Raw genomic sequence first — 23,476 nt, 5'->3', positions numbered from 1 at the left:
TTGCACCTTCATTGAGGGATCAGCCAAACAGTTACAGTAATGAAGGAGAATGTTCCCATTATAGTGCAAAGTGGCCAACCAAGTACATTCTTGTAATTGTGTTACCTGTCACACCTTTTAACTTCTCATAATTGCCATCCATGTATTGATTAAAGAATGTTCGCAGCAGCTTAATAGTGATCTCTGGAGCACCTTTGTTAACGCCATTGCAGGAACCCACCTTGGTTCTTCATATGCTCAAGAGCCAAAAGAAGAGCACAACATCGGTTGGCAAGTTCTATCCTCGAGAATCCAGGTAAACTGAGAAAGGATCAAGACAAAATCTTAGCGATCTTCGCAAAGGATCATATCCTACAGTCCAAACCATCACCGTAAGCCATATGCAAGGACCTAGCATTTATTACACACTTCATGAAGTAGTACGTAAATGCTGACCTACTCTACATGACTGCTCAATATAATGAGTTATGTATCCTTTGTTTCATTTTATTTCTAAGGCTTACGAGTTATGTATCCTTTGTTTCATTTTATTTCTAAGGCTTACGAGTTATGAACCACTTTGCTTTTTTGGTAGTTGGTACAATCTCGCAGAACTAGTCTGTGTCAGATTGGACTCCCTCTCTAACAGTCAATGTCTGAATAGATTTTCCTTTGTCGGTTGGAATATCAGAAAAATCAAGAGGAATGATGTCAAACATCACAACCATGTAGGCCCATACAGAATAGAAGAACTAATATAAAGCAAATAAACCAGCTGGTCGTGCGTAAGTATCCAATAGGGAAAAAAGTTACACCTTAGTTTCATATTCTGTTCAGCATTTTTCATGCTCCAAATCATAGGAAATGATTCACCTTCCAGTTCAAAAGAAAGTATAAGATGATTTATGTCATGCGCCTTCCTAAGCATGTATAACTTTCATATAACTAATTGATATACTGAACAATAAATGTATTCAAATATAAGTACTATTACTACAGAATACAGTTTCTTACCCCATACTTGGGGAAGTAAATCCTGCGCCATTGTGCTATAGTCTCACCACTTTTAAGCGGACAACATCTCCAGGGTTGTAAGAAACTCTAGTAAGTAACGCACTGCTACATTTGAGTTAAAGTACACACTATTATCTCCTATAATTTAAAGAATATATCTGTTTAGAAAGCTCATAAAGTCTGCGCAGTCACCAAGATTTACCTCGCAAAATTTAGAGACGGACATTTGCAAGCCATGGCATAAACCAACAACTCCCAGTAGTCCTATGTTGTTGAGTAAAAGCTCCCCGTCTTTGACAAATTAAATTAATCAGGAAATGCTTACTAGTGTATATGAATAAAAAAATTCTCAAACTACAACAAAATGAGAATGCACACACTCGCTTGTTGCCAAGCCAAAACAAGCACACACCTCTTTGTGAAAGTGGAAGCTTGATCTGAAGCAGCAGATATTGTGCATATCGGTTCATTCGAAGAAGCCTGAATATTCTGCCCAACTGCTGGACTCGAACTAGATAGCCACCCTTGCACAGGATGTAACAAATCTGTTCCTATGTCATTGCCTCGAACTATAGAATGGAGAACTGTCTGGTCGGTTTCTGAACTACAAATTAGATTTTTGCCATTTTATAAGTTTATAACTACCTTGCAAACCAGGGGAACAACTAAAAGTGGTGGTTCACGTTGCCCGTGATGGAACACCAAGATAATGGTCTGATCCAGTTCAACTATTGTGGTTCTCTATTTACGACACATACATCTATGATTTAACAGACAATGAGTTTAATCTCCCTGGTACTTAAATGGTTGCACAAAAACCCCCTGTAAGCGAACAAATGCATAAAATCTTCTTATTATTTAAAACATAACATCAAAGCCAAAACAGACCTAAAAATCGGACGTCATCAATCTTTACTTATAATTTCGGCTTAAAGACAAATTGGGCTAACGTCATCCTATGTAAATTTGTATTTACATATGACAATATAAAATTACGCAGTCTTCTTAACCTATTTAAATTTAAATTTTCATATGAAATTTTTTTTATAAGAAAATTTAAATTTATATCTCGCTTATGGTGTCGGGGAAAATTTTCAATCCCAAAAGTTACTATGTAAATTTAAGTTTTCATAGCTCCAATGACTATATAAATATAGTTTTACATATATATGACTATGTTAAAATACATTTACATATATTCTGTCAAGTGTTGGAAAATTTTCGATCCCAAAAATTACTATGTAAATTTAAGTTTTTATAGTTCCAATGACTATGCAAATATAGTTTATATATATATATATATGACTACGTAAAAATACATTTACATATAGTCGGAAAATTTTCAATCCCAAAAGAGTAAAAAAAGAAATAAGATAAAATGGGAAATATACTAGATTTTATGCATTTTTGGAAAACAGAGAGATTATTTAACGAGACTTAAATAATAGGGAGGTTATGTGATATGGGTCGATGGGAGGGAGTTTATACACAACCGAGTTAGAGCCAAGAGGATGAGCCTCATTTTTGTATGATTTAGTATATTAAACTCACATTGACAGATGGAGAATCAAGTAACATACACGATACACAATACACAGAATCAATTAACTTCATTAATCAATATATTCCACAATAAGGAAAAAGTGCCCACATATTGATTGCAAAGTAACTAGCACAAATTAAAAAAACATGACTATAGTATAGAAATAAAAGAGATGAATAATGCATGAAAATATTCCCCATAAATGGTCCCTCCAATACATATAAGTGCTGACACAAAAGTTTATGTAAAAATCCCTTCAAACATAAACTCCACAGTTTCTATTTCTATTCCACAGCCTACTTTCTTTTCTAACATAAAGTCTAATTTAAATATAATCTCCACTGAGATTAGAAAAGCTTCACTACCACATAACTAATTGTCTAGAAAAATCTTCAAACTATAAGGAATTACACTCCCAATTTTCACAACCATAGTAAAAATATAATCAACAAAAAAAATAGTATGAAAAAAAAACTAATAAAAAACATTCCAATAAACCAACTTTTTTTTTACTTCTCTTTTTGCCAAATTATCATTTATAATTTATTTTCAATCCAAAACCATTAAAGATGGACAAATGTGTCTTTGAATGTTTGATGTGTTGATGCGACTAAAACAAATAGCCAAAGGCCCAAGCCCTAACCGGTCCGTCTGTATAATTCTAATCACCCATAACAAACTCGTATGTTCTCCTTTCTTTATTTTACTCTCAATTCTTAAACAAACTGTCCGAGCTCAACCCAAAAAAAAAAAAAAAAAAAAAAAAAAAAAAAAAAAAAAAAAAATTGCGGCGGCAGTTTGTTGCAAGTTTGTCCTGATTATTTGTAAAACTCATTATCATTATCAATAAAATTTTCATTTAAAAAAAACAAAAACAAAACAAGATAATTTTTTTATTTTCAATGTTAATATTTTATAAGTCTATATAAGATTATAACATTATATATAACATGATAATGTTATAACATTATAAGTCTATATAATGTTACATAAACTTATAACATTATATAAAGTTAACAATTTGTTATTGAATTGTTGTAGACTAGATTATGTAGATATAGATAGACATAGTAGTATCAATTAAAATCTTAACTGCTTAAGTAGTTAACTTTATCAGTCCATATTAAATTCTTAATAGTCAACACATGCACTCTAGTTTTGTGAATTGAAATAAATGTATAATTTTGTTGATCTTTATTATTTAGATCTTTTGACAGAAAAAATTAATTATTTTTTTTTGTTTTGTTTTGGGTGGGGTGTGCATATAATCTCGCACCCTTGACTTAAAATCCTGGCTCCGTCCCTGAGCCCTCCGACGAGCAATAACACTTTCTGAAATTTTAGAAAATACACAAACAAATAGAACAACAGTTACGATCCAAAACTTGGAGTTTTCACCGAACAGATTGATGTCAACAAGACTCACGTAAGAAGATATGACACCTTCAACAAAACCAATTAAATCTCTTTCGAATCCCTCCATAATAGCACACATTAGTCCACATAAAAACAAGGACATATATAAGAACACAGAATCATCACAAAACAACTTGTACTATAACAGTTATAAAAGTTGTAAACACCCAAGTGTCATTTTCTCCAAATATGAAGATTCTTGCCAGAAAGCCAATAATTCCGAAACACTTCCATGACAACAGAACAGCCAAAAACATTCCTAAAAACAACCCATCCATAACATATGCACACCACAGCTTGAAAGCATCTTCCAAAGACAAAGTATAAATAGACTTTGGCCAGAGTTTTCCTTTTTCAGAAACACCAAGAGAAATGAACGTAGATGAGTAGTACCCCAAAACCGCAAAGAAAAAAATCTTCCCACAGAATCCAAAACTAGTTCTTAATGTTGGCATTGTAAGAAAAAAAGTATTACCTCAAGAAAGAGTGTCAAAAAGTTATAAAAACCCTAATATATCTTTTAAATATATACTACACCAGGCAACTTTGAGGGTTTACTAGACAAGACCTCTATTCAAGAGATTCAAGAGATAGGCCCAAGCGAGTAGAGCCTAGTCTATTCTTTTGTGATTTGAAAAAACAAAATAATCCAAAATCAGAAAAACAAAGAGAATTGAAAAACCCTTAAAAAAATGACCAATTTTGTGATTATCTAAAAAAGAGAAAGAAAAAAAAATCCTATCTTCCTACGGTTAAGAACATTTGTTGTATCTGAAAAAGCAGAACCAATTTGGTGATGACACATAGGAAGAACGTTGTTGGTGTACAAGATCCACTGTGTTCTTCCTCTGAGCCATCACTAAAAGGTATACTTTATTTTTCTGTGTCAGTTGACCAAAGCCAATTCTCGGCGAATAATAATTGAAGAAATAGGATTATTTATAGGAGGTATATTAAATCTGATCCAAGTTCAAATCCAATCAATGGCTAGAACCTTAATGAATTTGGGTTTGTTGATTAGGGCTAGCCTTCTATCATGTCACAAGTATACCCTTTGTATAACTCTTCGCACTACAATGAAAGGTGAGTTTGGTCAATTCTCAATACTGGCATATTCTCGATAAGATATAGAAATCTATATTTTTACTGTATAGAAAAATGTGGGGGTCGATGAATAGTAGATTCACTATGTCATAGGGGTAGTTTTGTCATTTTGTAGTTTTAATTTTTTTTGTTTTTTAAAGGGGTAAAATGGTAATTTTGCTATTTTAAAAATAATTTTTTTATAAATGTATGGGCTTCGGTGCCTTTTGTCGGGAGAAAGGTTTATACCTAAGGGGATAGTAGTAATTTTAAATGTATAAATTAATAAAAAAAAGTAGAAAAAACTCCAATATAGCCCCACGTGGGTACCTCCTGCACAGTGACTAGTATGGAAAAAAAGGAACACAAGATAGACTTTGTCGGCCCGTCTGTTGTAGCAAACGTTACGGCCAAGTACAGCTGACAGCAAATTCTTATTAAAATTATTATTGTTTTTCCATATTATTTTGATCCGGATGATTTCTTCCACTGTACCTGAAAATATAATACACGTGGAACACAAGAATATGTTACTCCACTATTGAATTGGTAAGGTTCCAGCAAAAAAACAATAATAATTGGTAAGGACTCGCTCATAGTTCGTGTCAACCTTCTTGCCAAAATACTAATATGAATAGAAGAAGAAATATAGGTATTACTAATAGAGGACGTCTAGGGTGTATCCTGCTGTACGTGTGGGTAGGACATCTAGCCGTTTACAATATTTTTACTTTGCAATACACATGATGTTAAATTCTGTGTTAGTGGTGATGCTAGGAGAATTGTGATATTGATATATTAAAGACACCAAGAAGAATACCAAAGAAGACTAGAGATTTATTAGGATTAAAGAGGTTGAGAGAGTCTGAGAGAGATTGTTCTCTACCCAGAGTTACATACTTATACTAACCTAAAACATAATAATATAAACTACTAGATATGGATGTCCACACTTATAGAAACATAGGACTTTCCATATTGGACATATTATAATACTTACATATTCTAATACTGATATATTCTAACACTCCCCCTCAAGCTGTAATTACGCAAACTATGTAAATTACAACTTGGATTACAAAAAACAAAAGATAAGAATACTGCTCCCCTTTCGCATAGAACTGTCTTGAGTTGAAGAACTTCGAACAACTGTTGAGGCGTTAAAACCTTGTCGGTGTAGGCAATGACCTAACCCGAATCTTGAAGGTGTATCTCGATCCACAACCGAAATCATAACACCGGTGTAGTGGCGCGTCTTTGCTTGGCTACTACTCATTTCATTCGTTGTTATGGCGTCATAATATAAATTGAAAACAATAAATGTGACTTGATGTGCGCTTCTTGGTCGCTACTATCAATATCCTTTGTTAATGTCAACAAAATACTATTATGGGCACTCACAAAACATACGCATGATTGAGGTTTGATCTACACAGAAACATAACGTCGGAGTTGAGGCGACCGCTACACCGAAACATACTTTTGCGGTTGAGGCTTGATCGCTACCAAAACATATATGCGGTTGAGGCTTGATCAAGCACCAAAACATACTTGCAGTTTGCTCGATCTACGAATATCAAGATCGCAGTGGGGATGTCATCTTGAAAGATCGAATAGTGGATTGCCTTGTCATGAAGAGTTCGTCAAGGCTTGTTGGAATATGGAGACATGAGTACTCTTCCTCATCACGTCTCCATATTCTCCTTCCTTCATATACTATCAATGTCTTCATATCTCCCTATTCCCCTCTCGAGTTGGAATATACAAGTCTGTTGAAACATACAAAGGCTTGTCTATTTCGACTTGAACTTGAAACCGAGAAAACTAAATACCAACTTATACAACCAACCAATGCCCACTTCAAAAACAATACTTCATATTCTAATTCACAAAAAAATTCTAATAGAACTTCGATCAAACACAACTCACGATAGAGGGGTGGAGGGTGAGTCGCTACTTTTATGATCGCGAACTTCGGAACGATTGGAAAATGGAAAGAATAATTCATCGTGAGATAGAGGTCATGTGCCCCTATAATACTTCAAACAAACAACTTGATCATGTTCTAGAAACCGACGTAAGGCGGCATCAATACCAATTCGCGGAAGTTTAAACAATACTAAGAAACCAATCTTGAGAAACTTGGATCTCTCTCTAGCATTCTTCAAACAAACTTTAAACACTAGCAAAATCTCAAAACTTACTTTAACATGACGATGAACGATGCGAAGTGAATAGTAACTATGAGCGACTTCCGTGAGCGAAGAATCCGTGAGTGATCTTAGATGAACGATAAAACCGCCAGAAAAAAAAAAAAAATTGAAACTTGAATTGAGATATAAAACTTCTTCTTGTGAGAAATCCTTCTTCTTCTTGAAACTTGACTTGAATACTATCTTTGAAAATTAAAACAAACCGATTTTGATTTTTTTTTTTTTTTTTGATGAGGGTTTCCTCTCCCAAGCATACCAATGAACCTCATTCCGATACCATGTTAAATTCGTTGTTAGTGGTGATGCTTGGGAGAGTTGTGATATTGATATATTAAAGACACCGAAGAAGAAGACCAGAAGACTAGAGATTTATTAGGGTTAAAAGGTTGAGAGAGTCCGGAGAGAGATTGTTCTCTACCCAGAGAGTTAGATACTTATACTTAACTAAAAACATAATAATAGAAACTACTAGATATGGATGTCCACACTTAGAAACATGAGACTTTCCATATTAGACATATTATAATACTGACATATTCTAATACTGATATATTCTAACACATGAGTCCCTGCCTATATGAGTGGCTGAGAGGCCTGCATATGGGTACACCCTACCCCCTAGATTTTCACCTACTAATATATATAGTGGCAGGCTTGAAACTTGTTCAGCACGTTGCATCTCATACCGTATATAAATAGCTTAGTCATAAACGATACAAAAGTGCTTCCATAAAACGGCACGTTGGTGTTTCTAGGGTGTCGAAATTATTATTATTATGGGAAACAGGCATGTGATGAAGGCTGAAGAGAAAGGGACAGTGAAAAAAGAGACGGGGATGCTGAGTTGTAAAATAGAAAGAGAAAAAGAAATTAGAGGTGGATTCTGGAACGATCCGCAGTACTTATGTAGACCTTCACTTGTTCACATTCAAAAACTCTAATTTGGAGTTTCTTAATCCTCTTTATCTTGAAGCGATTTTACTCGTAAGGCCACTGCTAATCCGATTCCTATCACCAAAGGCGCTCAAATTTGGCAATTGAGGACAAATTTTAGAGACCTTGAACGGGAGTTGGCTGCCCTTAAGTTGAGTATTATTAAGTTTTACTTTTTGATCCGCAACTAGAATTTTGTTCATAATATTAAATATTTGTCCTATTAAATTAAATAATGTGCCTAAAAAAGATTGTAATAGCTTAACTTTAAAAAAAGAAAAGAAAAAAAGATCAGATCATTTACTTTCAATTACAGTCTTTGTAACTTACAAATACAACTTACATGATGCTTGCCAGGTTCAAGTGGAGAAACAGGAGTCGAGAATGGACAAAAGCTTACATACTGAGCTAGAATCTACCATAAGTTGCAGACAAGAAAGTAGTTATGCTTCCGATTTAAGTATTGATTAATCATTTCCAATTCACCGAACCAGAATTTTAGATTATAAGTGTTATTATTACTAATTCAAAAATTCTACTTAAGTATTTGAACATTTAATTCTACACTTCTTTTCTTGGTGGGATTATTGCCACCAGTCTCTTCAATTGGTCCCCAACCATTGCTTCATAGTTTTGTCACCTTTTGTGTGAGTGTGTGTACTTTGTAGTTAACTATCACGTCCTGGGTTCACAACGTTTCGTATATAACAGCGACATAGGTCACTTAACGGATTAACAAGGCCTTGTACTAATACAGAGGTAACGAGTAGCCATCACTTATTAGAATCAACCATATATTAGGAAAAGGATAAAAACCTTTTTCATAAGAACCTTTTGATTCATAGAGAGAGTAGCAAATGGCTATTATTTCCTAAGATTCAAAAACATTCAATAAAAGTTTCCCATGAATTCTATAACGTGTCCCTATTTGTAAGATTATAAACTATTGCCATTAATAATTTCATACTTATTTCTACCTAAGCTTAGACGGCAAAAGACATAGATAGATCAATACAAGATAAAATTCATAACAAATTACATGTCTTCCAATATATATTATGAGCCAGGCATAGTGCCTCATTGCCTCTTATGCAAAACTTGACATCGTGGTGAAAGTGAAAATGCTGCTGCATCAGAGTTAGAACTCATCCAGCAAGGCCCTCACAGCCCCCAGGCCTAGCCAGTTGGAAACATTCCACGACAAGGTTATTGTCTATCCATAAGATCTAGAAGTCTCTCAGTCATTGAGTACACAAACAATATTGGTATTGCACTTGAGACCAAAATATTAGGCTTGCAATAAAGACTGATCAGAGTGTTTCATACAAACAATCTGATGAAATCAACATCTACTAAAAGAATACTTCTGTAATAACTAGGAATTAACAGATTACATATATACCAACACTAAAATTGCAGCAATTCCAACGCGCACATAGATTGGCCAAATCTCATTTGACTCCAAGCGTAGAGCATCATGCAGTGGTGCCTATGAACACAAACAAATAAATGAAGGATCCCAACACCCTTGGATTGCTTGTTTTTTCTATGGAAGTCCTTAAATTATAAACCTATTAGATATAGAAGCTAGGATTCGGTTAGAGCTCTCTCTCTCTTTTCGTTACCTCTGTTAATTATAGGAGATCTAAACGTAGCACTCTCCTCTAATGATACAAAGGGTGGTAAACCTTATGAATACAATGATGGAGAACCAACACACACAATCATAAATGAACAGGGTCTTATTGACATTGGTTTTAAAGACTATCCATTCACCTGGTCAAATAAAAGATCTAACCTTGATAACATCCAAAAAAGACTAGATAGATCCCTTGTTAATACAACATGGTACACTCTCTTCCCATAAACAACCCTTGTACATAAAGCTGCTATAGGGATAGGGTCTGACCACTGCCCCATTCTTCTAGATACCAATCCCCACCCAAGCTCATCTCCCAAACCCTTCAAATTTCAATCTATGTGGATAAAACATGTGGATTACAAAAATGTGGTTGCCTCTGCTTAGAACAACATACATAAAGATTTCCATCACCCAAATCATATTTTCTTCTCAAAACAGCTTAATTCTATATAAAAAAAAAGTCTTCGGGGAATGGAATAAAACATCTTTTGGAAATATTTTTCAATAAATAAAAGACTTGCGTCTAACAATTGTTTTTTACCAAAATTTGCCTCCTACTGCTGAAAATATCTCTCATGAAAAAAATTCTTTAAATCGTCTTGAAACCCTTTTTGAATATGAGGAAAATCTTTGGAAACAAAAATCAAGGGATGTTGATATAAAAGATAATTGAGCACAGAACACACTGGTCTGTTAATCTACAACATCTCAAAGACTTGGAAGACTTGGTCTTATACAAGTGTCAGCAGATCCCATTTTCTGTAACAACTTAAGAGATCATTGTCTGTAATAACTTAAGAGATAACTCTTAGATATCCTCCGAGATTGCTTACTCAGATGGAGTCTATATAAGTCGAACAGTTTCACTTAAAGCAAATCAATAAAAACAACTTACTGTTATCTATTTCTTTATGGTATCAGAGCTTCTATAGTCTCCAACGAGTAAGTAAGATCCTGTTTTTTATTCATTTAACAATTTCAGCCAATGGCCAACACATCAGTACCAAAGTATCCGTATCCAGCAAATCTCAATGTAGCCAATTTCGTCTCTCTTAAACTCTCCTCTACAAACTATCTTCTGTGGGAAACACAAGTTTTGTCATTGATTGAAAGTCAAGACCTACTTGGTTTTGTTACAGGTGATACAATTCCACCGTATACTGAGATTACTGATGCTAACAACACCAATATAATACCGAATCCAGATTTGGCAGCATGGACTCGCACCGATCGATTGGTAAAAGCATGGATAACGGCAACCATCTTTGAAGAAGCTCTGGGAGTCGTAGTTGGTTTGAAAACATCACATGATGTATGGTCTGCATTACAAAATGCATTTTCTCAAGGTTCTCAAGCTAGGGAGTTAGAACTACTTCTCAAACTTCAGGAGAAGAAAAAGGATTCAACACCTTTATCTGACTATATCAAGGACTTCAAGGCTATATGTGATCAGTTAAATGCCATTGGAAAGCCACTCTCTGATGATAAAAAGGTATTCTGGCTTCTTAATACTCTTGGACCAAGGTATGTGTTTGGGTATGAATTCACCCAGACACACTATTGAATCTGCAAGGGGAGATGTTGTATAAAGAATGAGATCGTGCCTTAATGGCTGCCACATTATCGAATATGTATCGAGAATCAAGTCTCTAAAAGCGTAGTTCTTTGTTAAGTGAAGAGTCCTATTTATAGAAGCAGAAAATAAGAGTCCCGACAAAGACAAGGACTCTTACTAGATAGGGCCCAGTTAATCGAACATGTGACCGCGGCTCGATCGACCGGGCCGTCCGATGTCTACTTCATCGTGGAGCCGTCCAAGTGGCTAACTAGAACCGTGGAGCCGTCCAAGTGGCTAAGTGGACATGTGAGCCATCCAAGTGGCTAAGTGGACATGTGAGCCGCCCGGTAGCCGAGGATCGGTCACTTAGACTTACTATAAAGACTAAGTCCCTAATGAGTTCGTTAGCGGGAATGCGAATGTGGACGACGTACATGCCCCCCTCTTTGCCATATGGAATTGATTGGATGTGGCAAAGAAAAAATGGGGAAAAAGAAACGGAACCATAATAAGCGGTATAGTGTTTAGACCATGTACAATATATGGCATGATTAAGATAAAAGGATGAAATCAATTATTTTTTAAGCAAAATTAGGAATATTTGATATAGAATCGAGGCCTAAGCCTAAGGATTATTGCTTAATCTCCGAATGAGAACTTTAAACCCAGAACTTGCACGCAGTTTCATATATTCATTTAGGAAAAATACTAATTAGCACTAGTTTTTGTTTCATGCATTGCATGTACATCCGGGGGAGATGTTTACGACAAAGATATTATGCGAGTTCTGGGTTTCATTATCGCTCATTTCTGGACCATAGTTTCATTAATTAATGTACCTATCGCAAGGGGAGCATGTGTTCATAATTATCCGCGGCCATGTACATCCTGTGTCCTTTTTCTAAACCGAATACATTTAAAATCAGCTTGCCCCTTAAAATCAATATCAAATCTTATGATTTGATAATTAAAAAGATAAGGATTAATTTGGATTAAAGTGAAATTGGTGTTTTGATTAATAGGGACTGTGAAACTAGATTACTTCAAGGCTTGAATTAGGAGCACTTATCCCATTTTACCAGGAGGCAGCTTTAGAAAAGGATTAATCCTTATCTATTTAATAAGGATTTATATAGTACGTACACTTTTGTTAAGTAAGAGTAACAAAAGTAAAACATACATACCCGATCGTATAATGGTTATTATGAGTGGAAATAAAGATGACGTGAAAGTCCGAAGTAGCCGTGAAGATGCGAGAATGACGATGGTAACATGTACTGGTGAAATTATTCGACGGCGATGGTTAGAGCGTTCGCCTGTGCCAAGATCTATTATTCGCGTAACTGGTACGGAAGGAATTAAGGGTCTTTGCCAGCTGAAGAACTTTGATGTCAAGCAACTTGAAAATTTCCGCACAAATCATCCTGTGGAAGAGGGAGAAATGGTAAATAGCGTGTCTTGCGTGAGATGGACCAAGGTTTAACAATCCCGCTAGATTATGACGCTGCACGATTATTGTCTTTATGGCAGATTGCACCAATACAAATCGGGATGCCGCTATGGTTGGTATTTGCACGAGCTAAAGCTTTGGCAAAAAGCTACAATCGTCCCTTTGGTTTTGAAGAATTGTTTCTTTTGCTGCGACCGCAACGTCGCATTGAGGCAGATGGGTCGTCATATTTTACCGTGAATTTGGAAGACCGAGAAGAAGTTTAAAGGCTTACCGAAAGGTTACAAAGACTGGGATAAATATTGTTTTCTCCTCCGAGGACCATGGAATCCCCATGGAATACGTGTTCCAAATAAAATTCGAGGTACGACAAGCATTAAATTCTCACATTGAATTTTATTGATTTGATTGTTGTAAATTTGTATGTTTAAATGCCGTTTTGTGATGCTCTATAGATGAAAGCCCTATTATTCCAAATATTGAGATTGGAAAACGAGCTGCAGAGAACTTACAATTTTATTTAGTAGTGACCGTGCATGAGGAACACATTCTTGATTTAACTTGGCCTAATGAGGTTGCTTATTGGGGTTGGCGTAGCGAGAGACAAAATGATCGTGAGAAACTTTCTGGGCCAAAAACGCATCAAGAGCAATATGTTGCATCCAAAGATCAATTGACAGATAAGCGCCGAAGTAATGGAACGAATCTTAGAAGTGATTGCTTGCCTCAATTCTGGAGAGGGCTCAAATCAAAAGAAGTGAAAACTAACCAATGAAGTGCAAGATGATGGTTGGGAAGATTGGAAAACGCCTGAAGTGTCAACTAAGGCATCCGAAGAGGAAGGTAGAAGGAACAAACAAAAAGTTGACGAAAACTTTATTAGCGGTAGCGTTGAGTCCACACTCTCCCAAAGCCGTTCTATTGATGTTGTGGAGCCCAAAGCATGTAAAGATAATGCTCCTCAAAGTGCTGCTAAAGCATTCCTCGTTGCAACTAACAAAGATGCAGCAACTACAATTTCACCTGTTATAGAAATTAGCTTAGAAACTGAAGATACCCAACTGCAGCCTTCAAGGAGTGGACCTTCCAGGCCAATGAGGTTCATGCTATTGTTGATAGCTCATGCAAGATGTTGTTGCCCCCTTCACAAGCTGTAAACACCACAATAATGGAAGGCTGCTTTGCACCCGTCAATTGGTTTTGGAAGAAGACATGATAGATCGCGTTAAGAACTCTTGAAGTTCTTGATTTTGATTTGCTTTCGATGATTATGTTAACAAACATTTGATGCAGCCCCTTACGGAGAGAACCCTCTATCTGGTAACTTGATGTGTATAGGTGATACTTCAGATTTTTGCAATATGGGGATGCAAAAGTTGCAAGAGGTTAGTATTCCATTGCACTTTAAATTATAGGATTTATCATAGTTTATTGTAGTAATAAATTTATTTTTGTAGGCTAAAGAGAGTTTTGCTAAAGCAATGATAATGATTGGTAAAGAAAAAGAACGGGGTCTATCACCACTGATGATAGAGAAGCTTCAGAACGATAAAGATGAGGCTACAGCTGAGGTTGCCAAAGTCACTAATGAGTCGTCGGTTTTAAAAGAACGAGTGGCTGTTTTAGAGCATGAAAAAGGTTGTTTGAAAATGGCTATGGAGAAAGCATTAAAAGTGAAAGATACAGATTATAAGAAAATTGCGCGAGAATTGCGCGTTGAAAAAGGTACGCTAGCTGCATTGAATCAAAGCTTCGCCCTTGCGTTTGAAAATGCTCAGCTGGAGTCTTCAGCAAAGAAGAATGTCGACTTGCTGAATGGAACGCGTGATGTGCTAAAAAACGCTCTGGAACACTATACTTTGCTATATGATTCTCGTCCATTGAAAGAAAATGATAGTATACTTCTTCCTAGTGCTATAGAAGACGCCATTGAAGATCTCGGCTTAGAAGATGATTTAGGAGGAGATTCTACCCCGTCTAAAGAAGAAGACGAACAGTCGACTTAAATTGTTATCTATTTGTCGTAGACTTAGTAGTTACGTTATAGTCATCGACTCATCTACCTGTTACTAGTTTATTTCCCTTTCAATAATATATTATTTATTTGTTACAATTTGATCGTATATGTTTGTATCGTTTGATTTATTCCCTTTTAGAGTAAGTCGACACTATGGTCACAAGTAATAGATAAAATGCTTCAAGGAAGTGCTAACCTACTCGGATTGCTTGTCTGGACAGTTCAGAGAAGGGAAGTTGCAGAAGGGAGGTATGATCTTCTAAACAGGCTAGAAAAAGCACGAATAGAAGTGGAAGAGTTGAAGAAGCAAAGAAGCGAAGATGCAAAAGCAATCGAGAAGGTTGTAAGTATCTATGCAACACGGCAACAGAGCTGGTTCACTGAAAAAAGGCAGCTCAAACATCAACTTGGTGCCCTCGTTAATGAGCTACAGATTACAAAAATAAAGAAAGAAGAAATTATTTTGAATTTGACAGGAAAGGTCCAGGAGAAAGAGCTTATGATACAGTCTAAAGATAAGGCCTTGGAGGAAGCAGAGGCTAAGAGAAAAGAAGGTGAAGAAAAGTCACAAAGAGCTGAGGCTATTGCAGAGGAGTTCAGAGAAACTATAAAGAAAGAAGCTCAAAAACATAACTCTGATCTTTGGAAGCATAAAACTACATTCCTCGAGCTTGTCTCAAACCAGCGTCAGCTTGAAGCTGAAATGGGTCGTGCCCTCCGACAAGTTGAAGTAGCAAAACACGAGCTTGACTCAGTAATTAAGAAAAAGGATGAGTCAGTCATGATGGTTCAACAGCTATCGCAAGCAGTTATAAAGATGCGTAAGCACTCGGAACAGAAGGATAAGATTCTGTCCGCCATGCTGAGGAAATCCAAATTAGACACAGTAGAAAAAGAAATGTTGTTGAAGGAAGTGAGGATCTCCAACGTAAAGAGAAAACAAGCGAAGCTTGAGATGCAGAAATATAGAACACTGCATGAGTCGATATATGAGAAGCCCTCTTCAAGAAGTAATTTGCTCAATCGAGCACATTCGAGATCAGAGATCTTCTCAAAGGCTAAAGAGGTCCATTCCATTGATGCAGGTCGCCCACAAAACCGGACAGTTATACATCCTACTGGAAAAAGAAGCAAAACCAGAAATCTTCTCCTCGAATGCATGGAGGTCGAGCATACACCAGAACATAGTTTTATTGTACCAGACGCGGTTAATGTGGTTGCAGACAGTCCTGATCATTACCCACTAGAAAAAAGACAATTTGAATTAATCACAACAGATGTTAAGCAATTAATTCCAAGGTGTCATAGCTACTCTTTGCTCCTTTCGGTTTTGGCTTGGATTTGGCATTGGTGGTGATTACCATTCACCTACAATCATGTCTGAGTATGCCAACAAGAAAACTCGCGGTGCATTCATTGCTGCTGTCTTTGCCATGCAAGGTTTTGGAATTTTAGCCGGTAGGATCGTTGGAATTATAGTATCATCAGCATTTAACGGTGCATTTGCAGCTCCCTCTTACTTGATCGATCCAAAAGGCTCAACTGTCCCACAGGCTGATTACGTTTGGCGTATTATTCTAATGGTTGGAGCTATTCCAGCTGCTCTGACGTACTATTGGCGTATGAAAATGCCTGAGACTGCACGTTACTCTGCCCTTGTGGCAAAAGACGCAAAACAAGCTGCTGCCGACATGTCGAAGGGTTATTCTGCCCTTGGACAATGAGGTCAGATACTCAACTTGATTATGCAGTGTTCCAGTTGTCGCCGAAACGTTCACGTTGTGAATTATTTGTTTCGGGAGATGGAAAAACTGAGAAGTTAGCGTCGGGGTTGCTAAAGCCGTTTGTGAGTCATTTAACAGTTGCAGAAGAGCAGGTTGCTCAAGAAGTTCAGTTGATAAAACTCGAAGTGAATAGACGACAGAATGAGGGTACTTGGTTCACAAAAGGAACTCTTGAAAGGTTTGTGCGGTTTGTTAGTACACCTGAGGCATTGGAGTTGGTCATTACATTTGATGTAGAGATGTCTCAATTGGAAGCAGCCAGGAGAATTTATCTTCAGGGAGCAGGAAATCAGATTTCCAGTGCAAAAGGTGGTGATGGAATTGGAGCTTCCACCTCAGCAGACATAACCAAGAAAGAACTTCTGAGGGCTATTGATGTGTGACTTGTTGCTGTTCGGCAAGATCTGACTACAGCTTGTGCCCGAGCATCATCTGCTGGTTTTAACATTGACACTATTTCAGAACTCCAATCTTTTGCAGATCGTTTTGGTGCTCATCGCTTGAATGAAGCTTGTGCCAAGTTCATCCATCTGAGTCAAAACAGGCCGGACTTAGTGAACCAATGGAAGGTCAGAAGACAAGACGGAGCTGCTCGGTATCTTCTGAATCAGATATGTCCATCGATGACCCAAATGAAGAAAATTTCTCTGTCAGACCTAATGGGTTCAACCAATTCCAACCCCAACCCGAGCATCAGTATCAGCACCAGTTGCGGAGTGATCAGCAAACAAGCCAAGATCAAGATGCTGGCCGATATCAACCATCAATGCGCCAAGAACCCAATTCATTTGTTGCTGCAGTACATGATTCCTTGAAAGAACCAAGCAGTGAGAGGGATGAGAGACGAGAAAGTGATGGGTTCAACAAAAAGAAGGATGAGGAACCGCTGCCAGAGTCAGCTCCGATCAGTCAGCCGACAAGGCGGCTCAGTGTGCAGGACCGGATCAATCTGTTTGAGAACAAGCAGAAAGAACAGTCTGGGAGTAGTGGCAGCAAAGTTGTTGTTGGTAAGTTTGTGGAGCTACGATCATTGTTCAAGGGCAGAGTAACGTTTCGCCTTTAGCTTTGTTATGTAAGTAGTACGTGATTGGCTGATTGTTGCCAAAGCAAGGGTAATACAACAAAATGGAGGCGAACTTACAGTAGTTTTACATTTCCAAACCAGTGATATTAGCTTATGACTGAAGATTTGTGTACATGTTGATCAATCAATTTTGATGTTCTCTGCACTTTTACAGTATCTAACCGTAGAAGTTTTTTCATTTTGAGATTTTTGAATAACGGAATAACCTCTTGTTGGTTTCAAGGTAACAAATTAAGGTAAACTATAAATTTCGACGAGAACCTACAAAAAAATTGTCTCTCCTGTTGTTGATATTGTTTGAGAGATTGATATGAATAAGCCAATTAACTTGGATATTCCACTGATCATGTATTGAAAAAGTCTAAGACGTCATTTTGCGTATATCCAATTGCACGTATGCCGAAAATGGAATCTTATCACTGATTTGTTTGAATCAGTAAATAAAATACGTAATGCTCATATAACTTTTTTACTTGACTCAAGCATAACCATTGAAATGTTAACCTGTTTATGGCGTTAATTGTATATCTTTTGGTATCATAGACTAAATTTCATGGCTTGAATGTATACAGTCTGTTACTGCATTACTTATTCCATGATATGAATGTATAAAGTGTGGTATTGTAATTTCAAACTTCATGACTTTGAATGCACAGAATTTGGTATCGCAAACGCAAATTCCATGTCTTGGAATGCACCGAGTTTGGTATCAAACGCAAACTCCATGACTTTGAATGCATAGAGTTTGGTATGCGGATGAAAACTCCATGTCTTGGAATGCACGAGTTTGGTATCATAAACGCAAACTCCATGACTTTGAATGCACGAGTTTGGTATTGCAAACGCAAACTCCATGTCTTGGAATGCATGAGTTTGGTATCGCAAACGCAAACTCCATGACTTTGAATGCCGAGTTTGGTATTGCTGCGCGCAAACTCCATGACTTTGAATGCACGAGTTTGGTATTGCAAGCGCAAACTCGATAATAACAAAAATAGTAATAATATATACCCCGAAGTGTAAGCGGTGATTGAAATGAATGCTAACAAATGAACTTTTATTAATCATTGATATGTTGAGCAAACATGAAAAGATGTACGATGTCATTTTCTGATGAACCATGAAAACTAGAAAACGAAACAATTAATTTATTGATATGGTAAATACCAAACAAAACCTAACGATAAAAACGCCTAAGATGGAGTGCATTCCATGGTTTAGGGAAAGGTGTTCCCGAAATGGTGCGAAGGAAATATGATCCTTTCGAGGCAGGATGATCAACCACAAATGGTCCTTCCCAATTTTCACATAGCTTCCCCATGTCGATGATTTTAGGTTTTCTGCATAACACCAAATCTCCTTCCTGGAAAACTTTTAGGCAAAGTTTCTTGTCATACTGTCTTTTCATTGAAGCTGGTAGTGGAGTAGGCGAGCTATATACTTTCTTCGCGAATTTCATCTAAATTGGCTTTAGAGTGAGCCACCATTTCGTCATTACAACCGACTTTAATTGCAGCGGTGCGAGTCGTTTCAGCAAATATTTCAGTGGGTAAGACTGCATCCGCACCATAAGCCAAGTTAAATGGGGACAAACCGGTTGGCGTTTTGGAGTGGTTACGTATGCCCAAAGCACGGCTGGTAGTTTCTTGTCCATTTCCCCTTAGCTTGTTCTAGGCGGCGTTTAAGGATAGCTAGGATAGACTTGTTTGTTGCTTCAGCTTGTCCGTTAGCTTGAGGGTGATATGGAGCGAGAAAAATTATCTGCCGATCGGAGATTGTACGAAATTGTGTATTTCGGTTGCATCGAACCGCTTGCCATTATCGGATATTAACTTCGGCGGGGATGCCAAAAGCGACAAACTATATCTTTCCACAAAAAGCTTGACATCGGAAGCTTGAATGTGCACTAAAGGTTGTACTTCGCCCACTTAGTAAAGTAATCAGTAGCAACCAAAGAAGAAACGCACATTTCACGGAGCTCTAGGGAAAGGGCCGATGATGTCTAAACCCCACTTTGCAAATGGCCATGGAGAAAAAATTGGATGTAATTACGTGGCAGGTAGGATGCCTATATTGTAGTGCCCGACAAAGGAACGATGTCGAGAAATATGTTTGGCATCTAGTCGCGCATATGAGGCCACCAATATCCCCGTAATGTCATTGCTTTATGAGCTAAATTCGACCCGGAGCGTGATTGCCACAAATGCCTGCATGAATTTCTTGCAACACAAGTAGACCTTTCGGTTTTGGTGAGGCATCGAGCATGGGAGACAAGGGATGTCCTTTTCTGTACAATTGTAGAACACCATTCGACGAAGATACTATTACAAATTTCCAAGCGTCTCGCTTTACCGTTTCAGCGAGTTTGGGGTTTGAAGGGATGATGCCGATGCTCAGAAAGGTAATTAATGGGGTTCGCCAGTCTTCAGTTGGTGCTTCTAACATAGGTAGATTAAAGACGTGTGGCTCCTCTGTTGATTTGTCGACATTCTGGTCACCTTGAACAATTTCTGTGTCATTTCCTTCAGTACACATTCCTCCATCTGGCAAGGAGTCAATGTTTAATTTGTTAGGCAACAAAACGTCATCATTGTCATATTTTCTTTTTCTGGTGTTCACAACATGAATACTTGAAGGTGATGGCTCTGAAGAAGCAGTGAAAAAATAGCACGCGTTGATGTATATGTCAGTGAGCTGCTCAACTGACAAGTCAATACTTGGGTCTTCTTTGGAAGTCAATCGCGGCGTTTCTTGGTCCATCAATAGCGACTGCTGCAGAGAGATATGCTAAAGGCCTCGCATGTCTTATGTTGTTTCGAGGTCTTTGAATGATTGAAATGTCATCAAATTGACGAGCAAGCCTATGGATTAAGTCTAGATATGTTGCCATCTTATCATCCCGTGCTTCAAAAGAGCCTTCAAATTGACTTGATACTAATCGAGAGTCTGTAAAAACACGAAGCTTTTCGAGCGTGAAATTCTAAAGCTGATGCGCATGGCATAAAGGACTGCTTCATATTACGCTACATTGTTAGATGCTTTGAAATCAAAACGAGGCCCGACGCTTCAATTCTTGAATCATCCGGGATTAATAAAACACACCCGAGCCGGATCAAACTTGTTATGTGAACCGTGCGTGTAGACTATCGGGCGTCGAAGGCGGGGTAATAGATGTGGATGATACCTGCTTGCCCCCAATTGTTGCCTCATCAACGGATGGGCTTTCGTCTTGATTATTTTCAGGGACCATATCATCAATTGGAAAATCCGACATCAAAGATGCAAGAACATGACCTTTTTCCGAAGTGCGCGGTTCGAAAGTAATGCTATATGCACTCAAGTAACTTTCCCATTCAGCCAGTCTACTCGACTCTTGTGCGTTATGTAGCACTTTGCGAATAGGGTACTCAGTGTATACCTTGACCAATCGTCCTTGAAAGTACGGCTTAAGGCGTCTTGCAGAGTGAACTAAAGCAAGAGCAATTTTCTCAATTCTTGAATATCTAGTTTCCGCCCCCGTTAGAGTTTTGCTAATGAAAAAAATTGGACGCCCATCTTCGCCATCAACAAATAAAACGGCACTTACCGCCGTGTCTGTGGCAGCCAAGTAAATTCCTCTGAGTTCCCCCAGAATTTGGACTAGCCAAAATGGGAGGTGAAACCAGATATTTTTTAATTGACTGAAAGGCATTTTCACACTCATCATTCCATCGGCGAAGTCTTTAACGCCCGAAAAGAAAGGACGACATTTATCGAGAATATTTGGAGATGAAACGATTTATTCTTTGCCGAGGCCCGAGTGAGTTGTTGTATCTCCTTCTTTTTGTTTGGTGATGGCATATCGAGGATTGCTCTGATTTGTTCAGGGTTTGCTTCAATGCCTCTTGTTTCGACCCCCACCTACGTGGCAAACGTCCATTGGTAGGAGTCTCCACTTTATTCGTTTAATCGACAGGGCTAAAGCCCAATTCACAATATCATGGATCAATGTACGGGCCCATTAACTCATGTGGCTAAAGGCTGAACCTTAGCCATATGGCTTGCCACTAATGTACGTTGATTTATGTCCAGATTCGTTTCTTATCAAAGAGATAATTATCAGTTGAAAGTTATAGTATATCACAATTACTCAAGCTACAAGATTACTTGAGCTACAAGGACTCTTTACTCTACCTATATAAATACCAAACTATTTTTCATTCAGAACTACGTTCTTGAGACTTGATCCCACTGATAATTTGGGTACGTAGGCAACCGCAAGGTACAGTCTCATCATTCCCCCGATCACCATCATTTTTCTAATTACTTTTCTACGTTCTTCGTCTTTTTCATCAACACTTGGTGTTTTGATCATATTTGGGCGAAACATAATTGGTGCCGTCTGCGGTTCTTATGCAAAATCGAAGATCACGTTCTACAAAAGTTATGATGAATACTCGACGAACCTAAGTTCTCGATGCACTTACTGACGATCATCGTGAATGTGCGGTTCCAGGTCAACCTGGCGGTATCGAACTACTCCCTCCTATTCCTTTTCAACATCCGATTGCATACGACCCGGCTACTATTCCACCGATACGCCAAATTATTCAGCACGAAGTTATTGCCTCTGACAATTCTTCGTCATCTGTTGCAGATAATATCCGTCATATGTCTCGAGGCATTCTTGTATTGAAAATATTACACTGGCCTTGTTTCATGCTGTCAGATGTCTTAAGCTTATTTCAAAGAAGGAATAGTCGAAGTTTATACTTGTCGAATATCCGCTGCGCAAGTTTTTTCGCAACGTCTACGGATCGAGTCGCAGAATGGAAAAGTTATCTTAGCGTTTACAATATTGTCTCTGACACTCATACAATTAAACAGAGACAAACTTTGGTTTCACTAATGACTGATTTTCATATTGATGATATTCCTATGTCTTAAAGCATTACTCAATGAGGAAAAACGTCGATCTCTAATTGTCATTACTCCTGTGGGAGGGATGACTTGAAATATTTATCGGATATATCAGCTACTTGCTAGATTTACACCGATAGTTTGCATACTAAGTCTGCCTCCGGTCTTGTTTGTGTCATCTTGAAGCTGAATGAAGACATAATTGAGAGGTCTCTATATTGGGGATTTGACGCGTCAAATAATATGGCCGAAGTCCAAAGCGTCATTTGTGGTATACGCACAACTTTTCAGCTGGGGGCGACTAAGTTATGTTTAATTATTCTAAGGTAGTCGTTAGCCAATTTGAATGATAATATGCAGCTCGCAATGATAGAATGGACGTTTATTTAGACTTCGTTCAACGAATTGCATGAAATTTTACATCTATCATTACTGTACAGTATCCGTGTTATGATGTAAGGCATCCTGATTCTATTGCATACTTATCCGTGGAAAATCAAGTCGTCACTGTTATGACAACACTGGATTAACCACTTATGCTGTAAGATGATTCCAACGAGCTTGGCACTGATAATGTCTCGGTATCTACCGACGACGATCATGCAGCTGACGATGCTCAGGAATTCCTGATGACTAAAAAACTCTATCACAGCAGCACAAGTCTCAATCCTATCATTCGTTGTTTGGACAGAACGAACAATTTACTAGGCCTCGAAGGAATTTATTCAGGACTATGTGAACACCACTCCCGGGGGCGAAGTCTCGCTCACATAGCAATGACCCAATGGTATTGGTGGCCATACATGCCAAAGGATGTTAAGCGTTTGTCCGAGAAGTGTGTGCCTTGTCAAACACATAATA

The 23,476-nt window shown here is 37.7% G+C and overlaps 1 protein-coding gene and 1 long non-coding RNA gene across 2 annotated transcripts in view; one reads left to right on the top strand and one right to left on the bottom strand.

The window, feature by feature from the left end:
• Positions 1–539: 539 nt before the first annotated feature.
• LOC147507968 (uncharacterized) overlaps positions 540–23,476 on the bottom strand; it is a 54,477-nt gene continuing 31,540 nt past the window's right edge. Inside the window, exon 4 of the long non-coding RNA XR_015217845.1 lies at positions 540–649. This is a non-coding gene — a long non-coding RNA (uncharacterized LOC147507968). The remainder of the gene's footprint in view (positions 650–23,476) is intronic.
• LOC147507970 (uncharacterized) lies at positions 12,577–17,863 on the top strand. Its single transcript, XM_086599609.1, has 6 exons — positions 12,577–12,825; positions 12,912–12,996; positions 13,287–13,523; positions 14,125–14,216; positions 14,289–14,827; positions 14,990–17,863. Exons 1-6 carry the CDS (start codon positions 12,577–12,579, stop codon positions 16,203–16,205), a joined length of 2,418 nt encoding a protein of 805 aa, XP_086455735.1. The 3' UTR covers positions 16,206–17,863.

This window comes from Coptis chinensis, chromosome 3 (assembly GCF_015680905.1).
Source record: "Coptis chinensis isolate HL-2020 chromosome 3, ASM1568090v1, whole genome shotgun sequence".
In the NCBI taxonomy this organism is placed as follows: Eukaryota; Viridiplantae; Streptophyta; class Magnoliopsida; order Ranunculales; family Ranunculaceae; genus Coptis; species Coptis chinensis.
The sequence above is the reverse complement of the archived record's forward strand: the minus strand, read 5'-3'. Positions and strand labels throughout refer to the sequence as shown.

Excerpts from the sequence above, each read along its gene's own strand:
- LOC147507970 (XM_086599609.1), top strand. The coding sequence starts at position 12,577 with ATGGTTATTATGAGTGGAAATAAAGATGACGTGAAAGTCCGAAGTAGC. Across the intron at positions 12,997-13,286 it reads AAGCTACAATCGTCCCTTTG|ATGAAAGCCCTATTATTCCA; the intron begins GTTTTGAAGAAT and ends GATGCTCTATAG. Across the intron at positions 14,217-14,288 it reads GGATGCAAAAGTTGCAAGAG|GCTAAAGAGAGTTTTGCTAA; the intron begins GTTAGTATTCCA and ends TTATTTTTGTAG.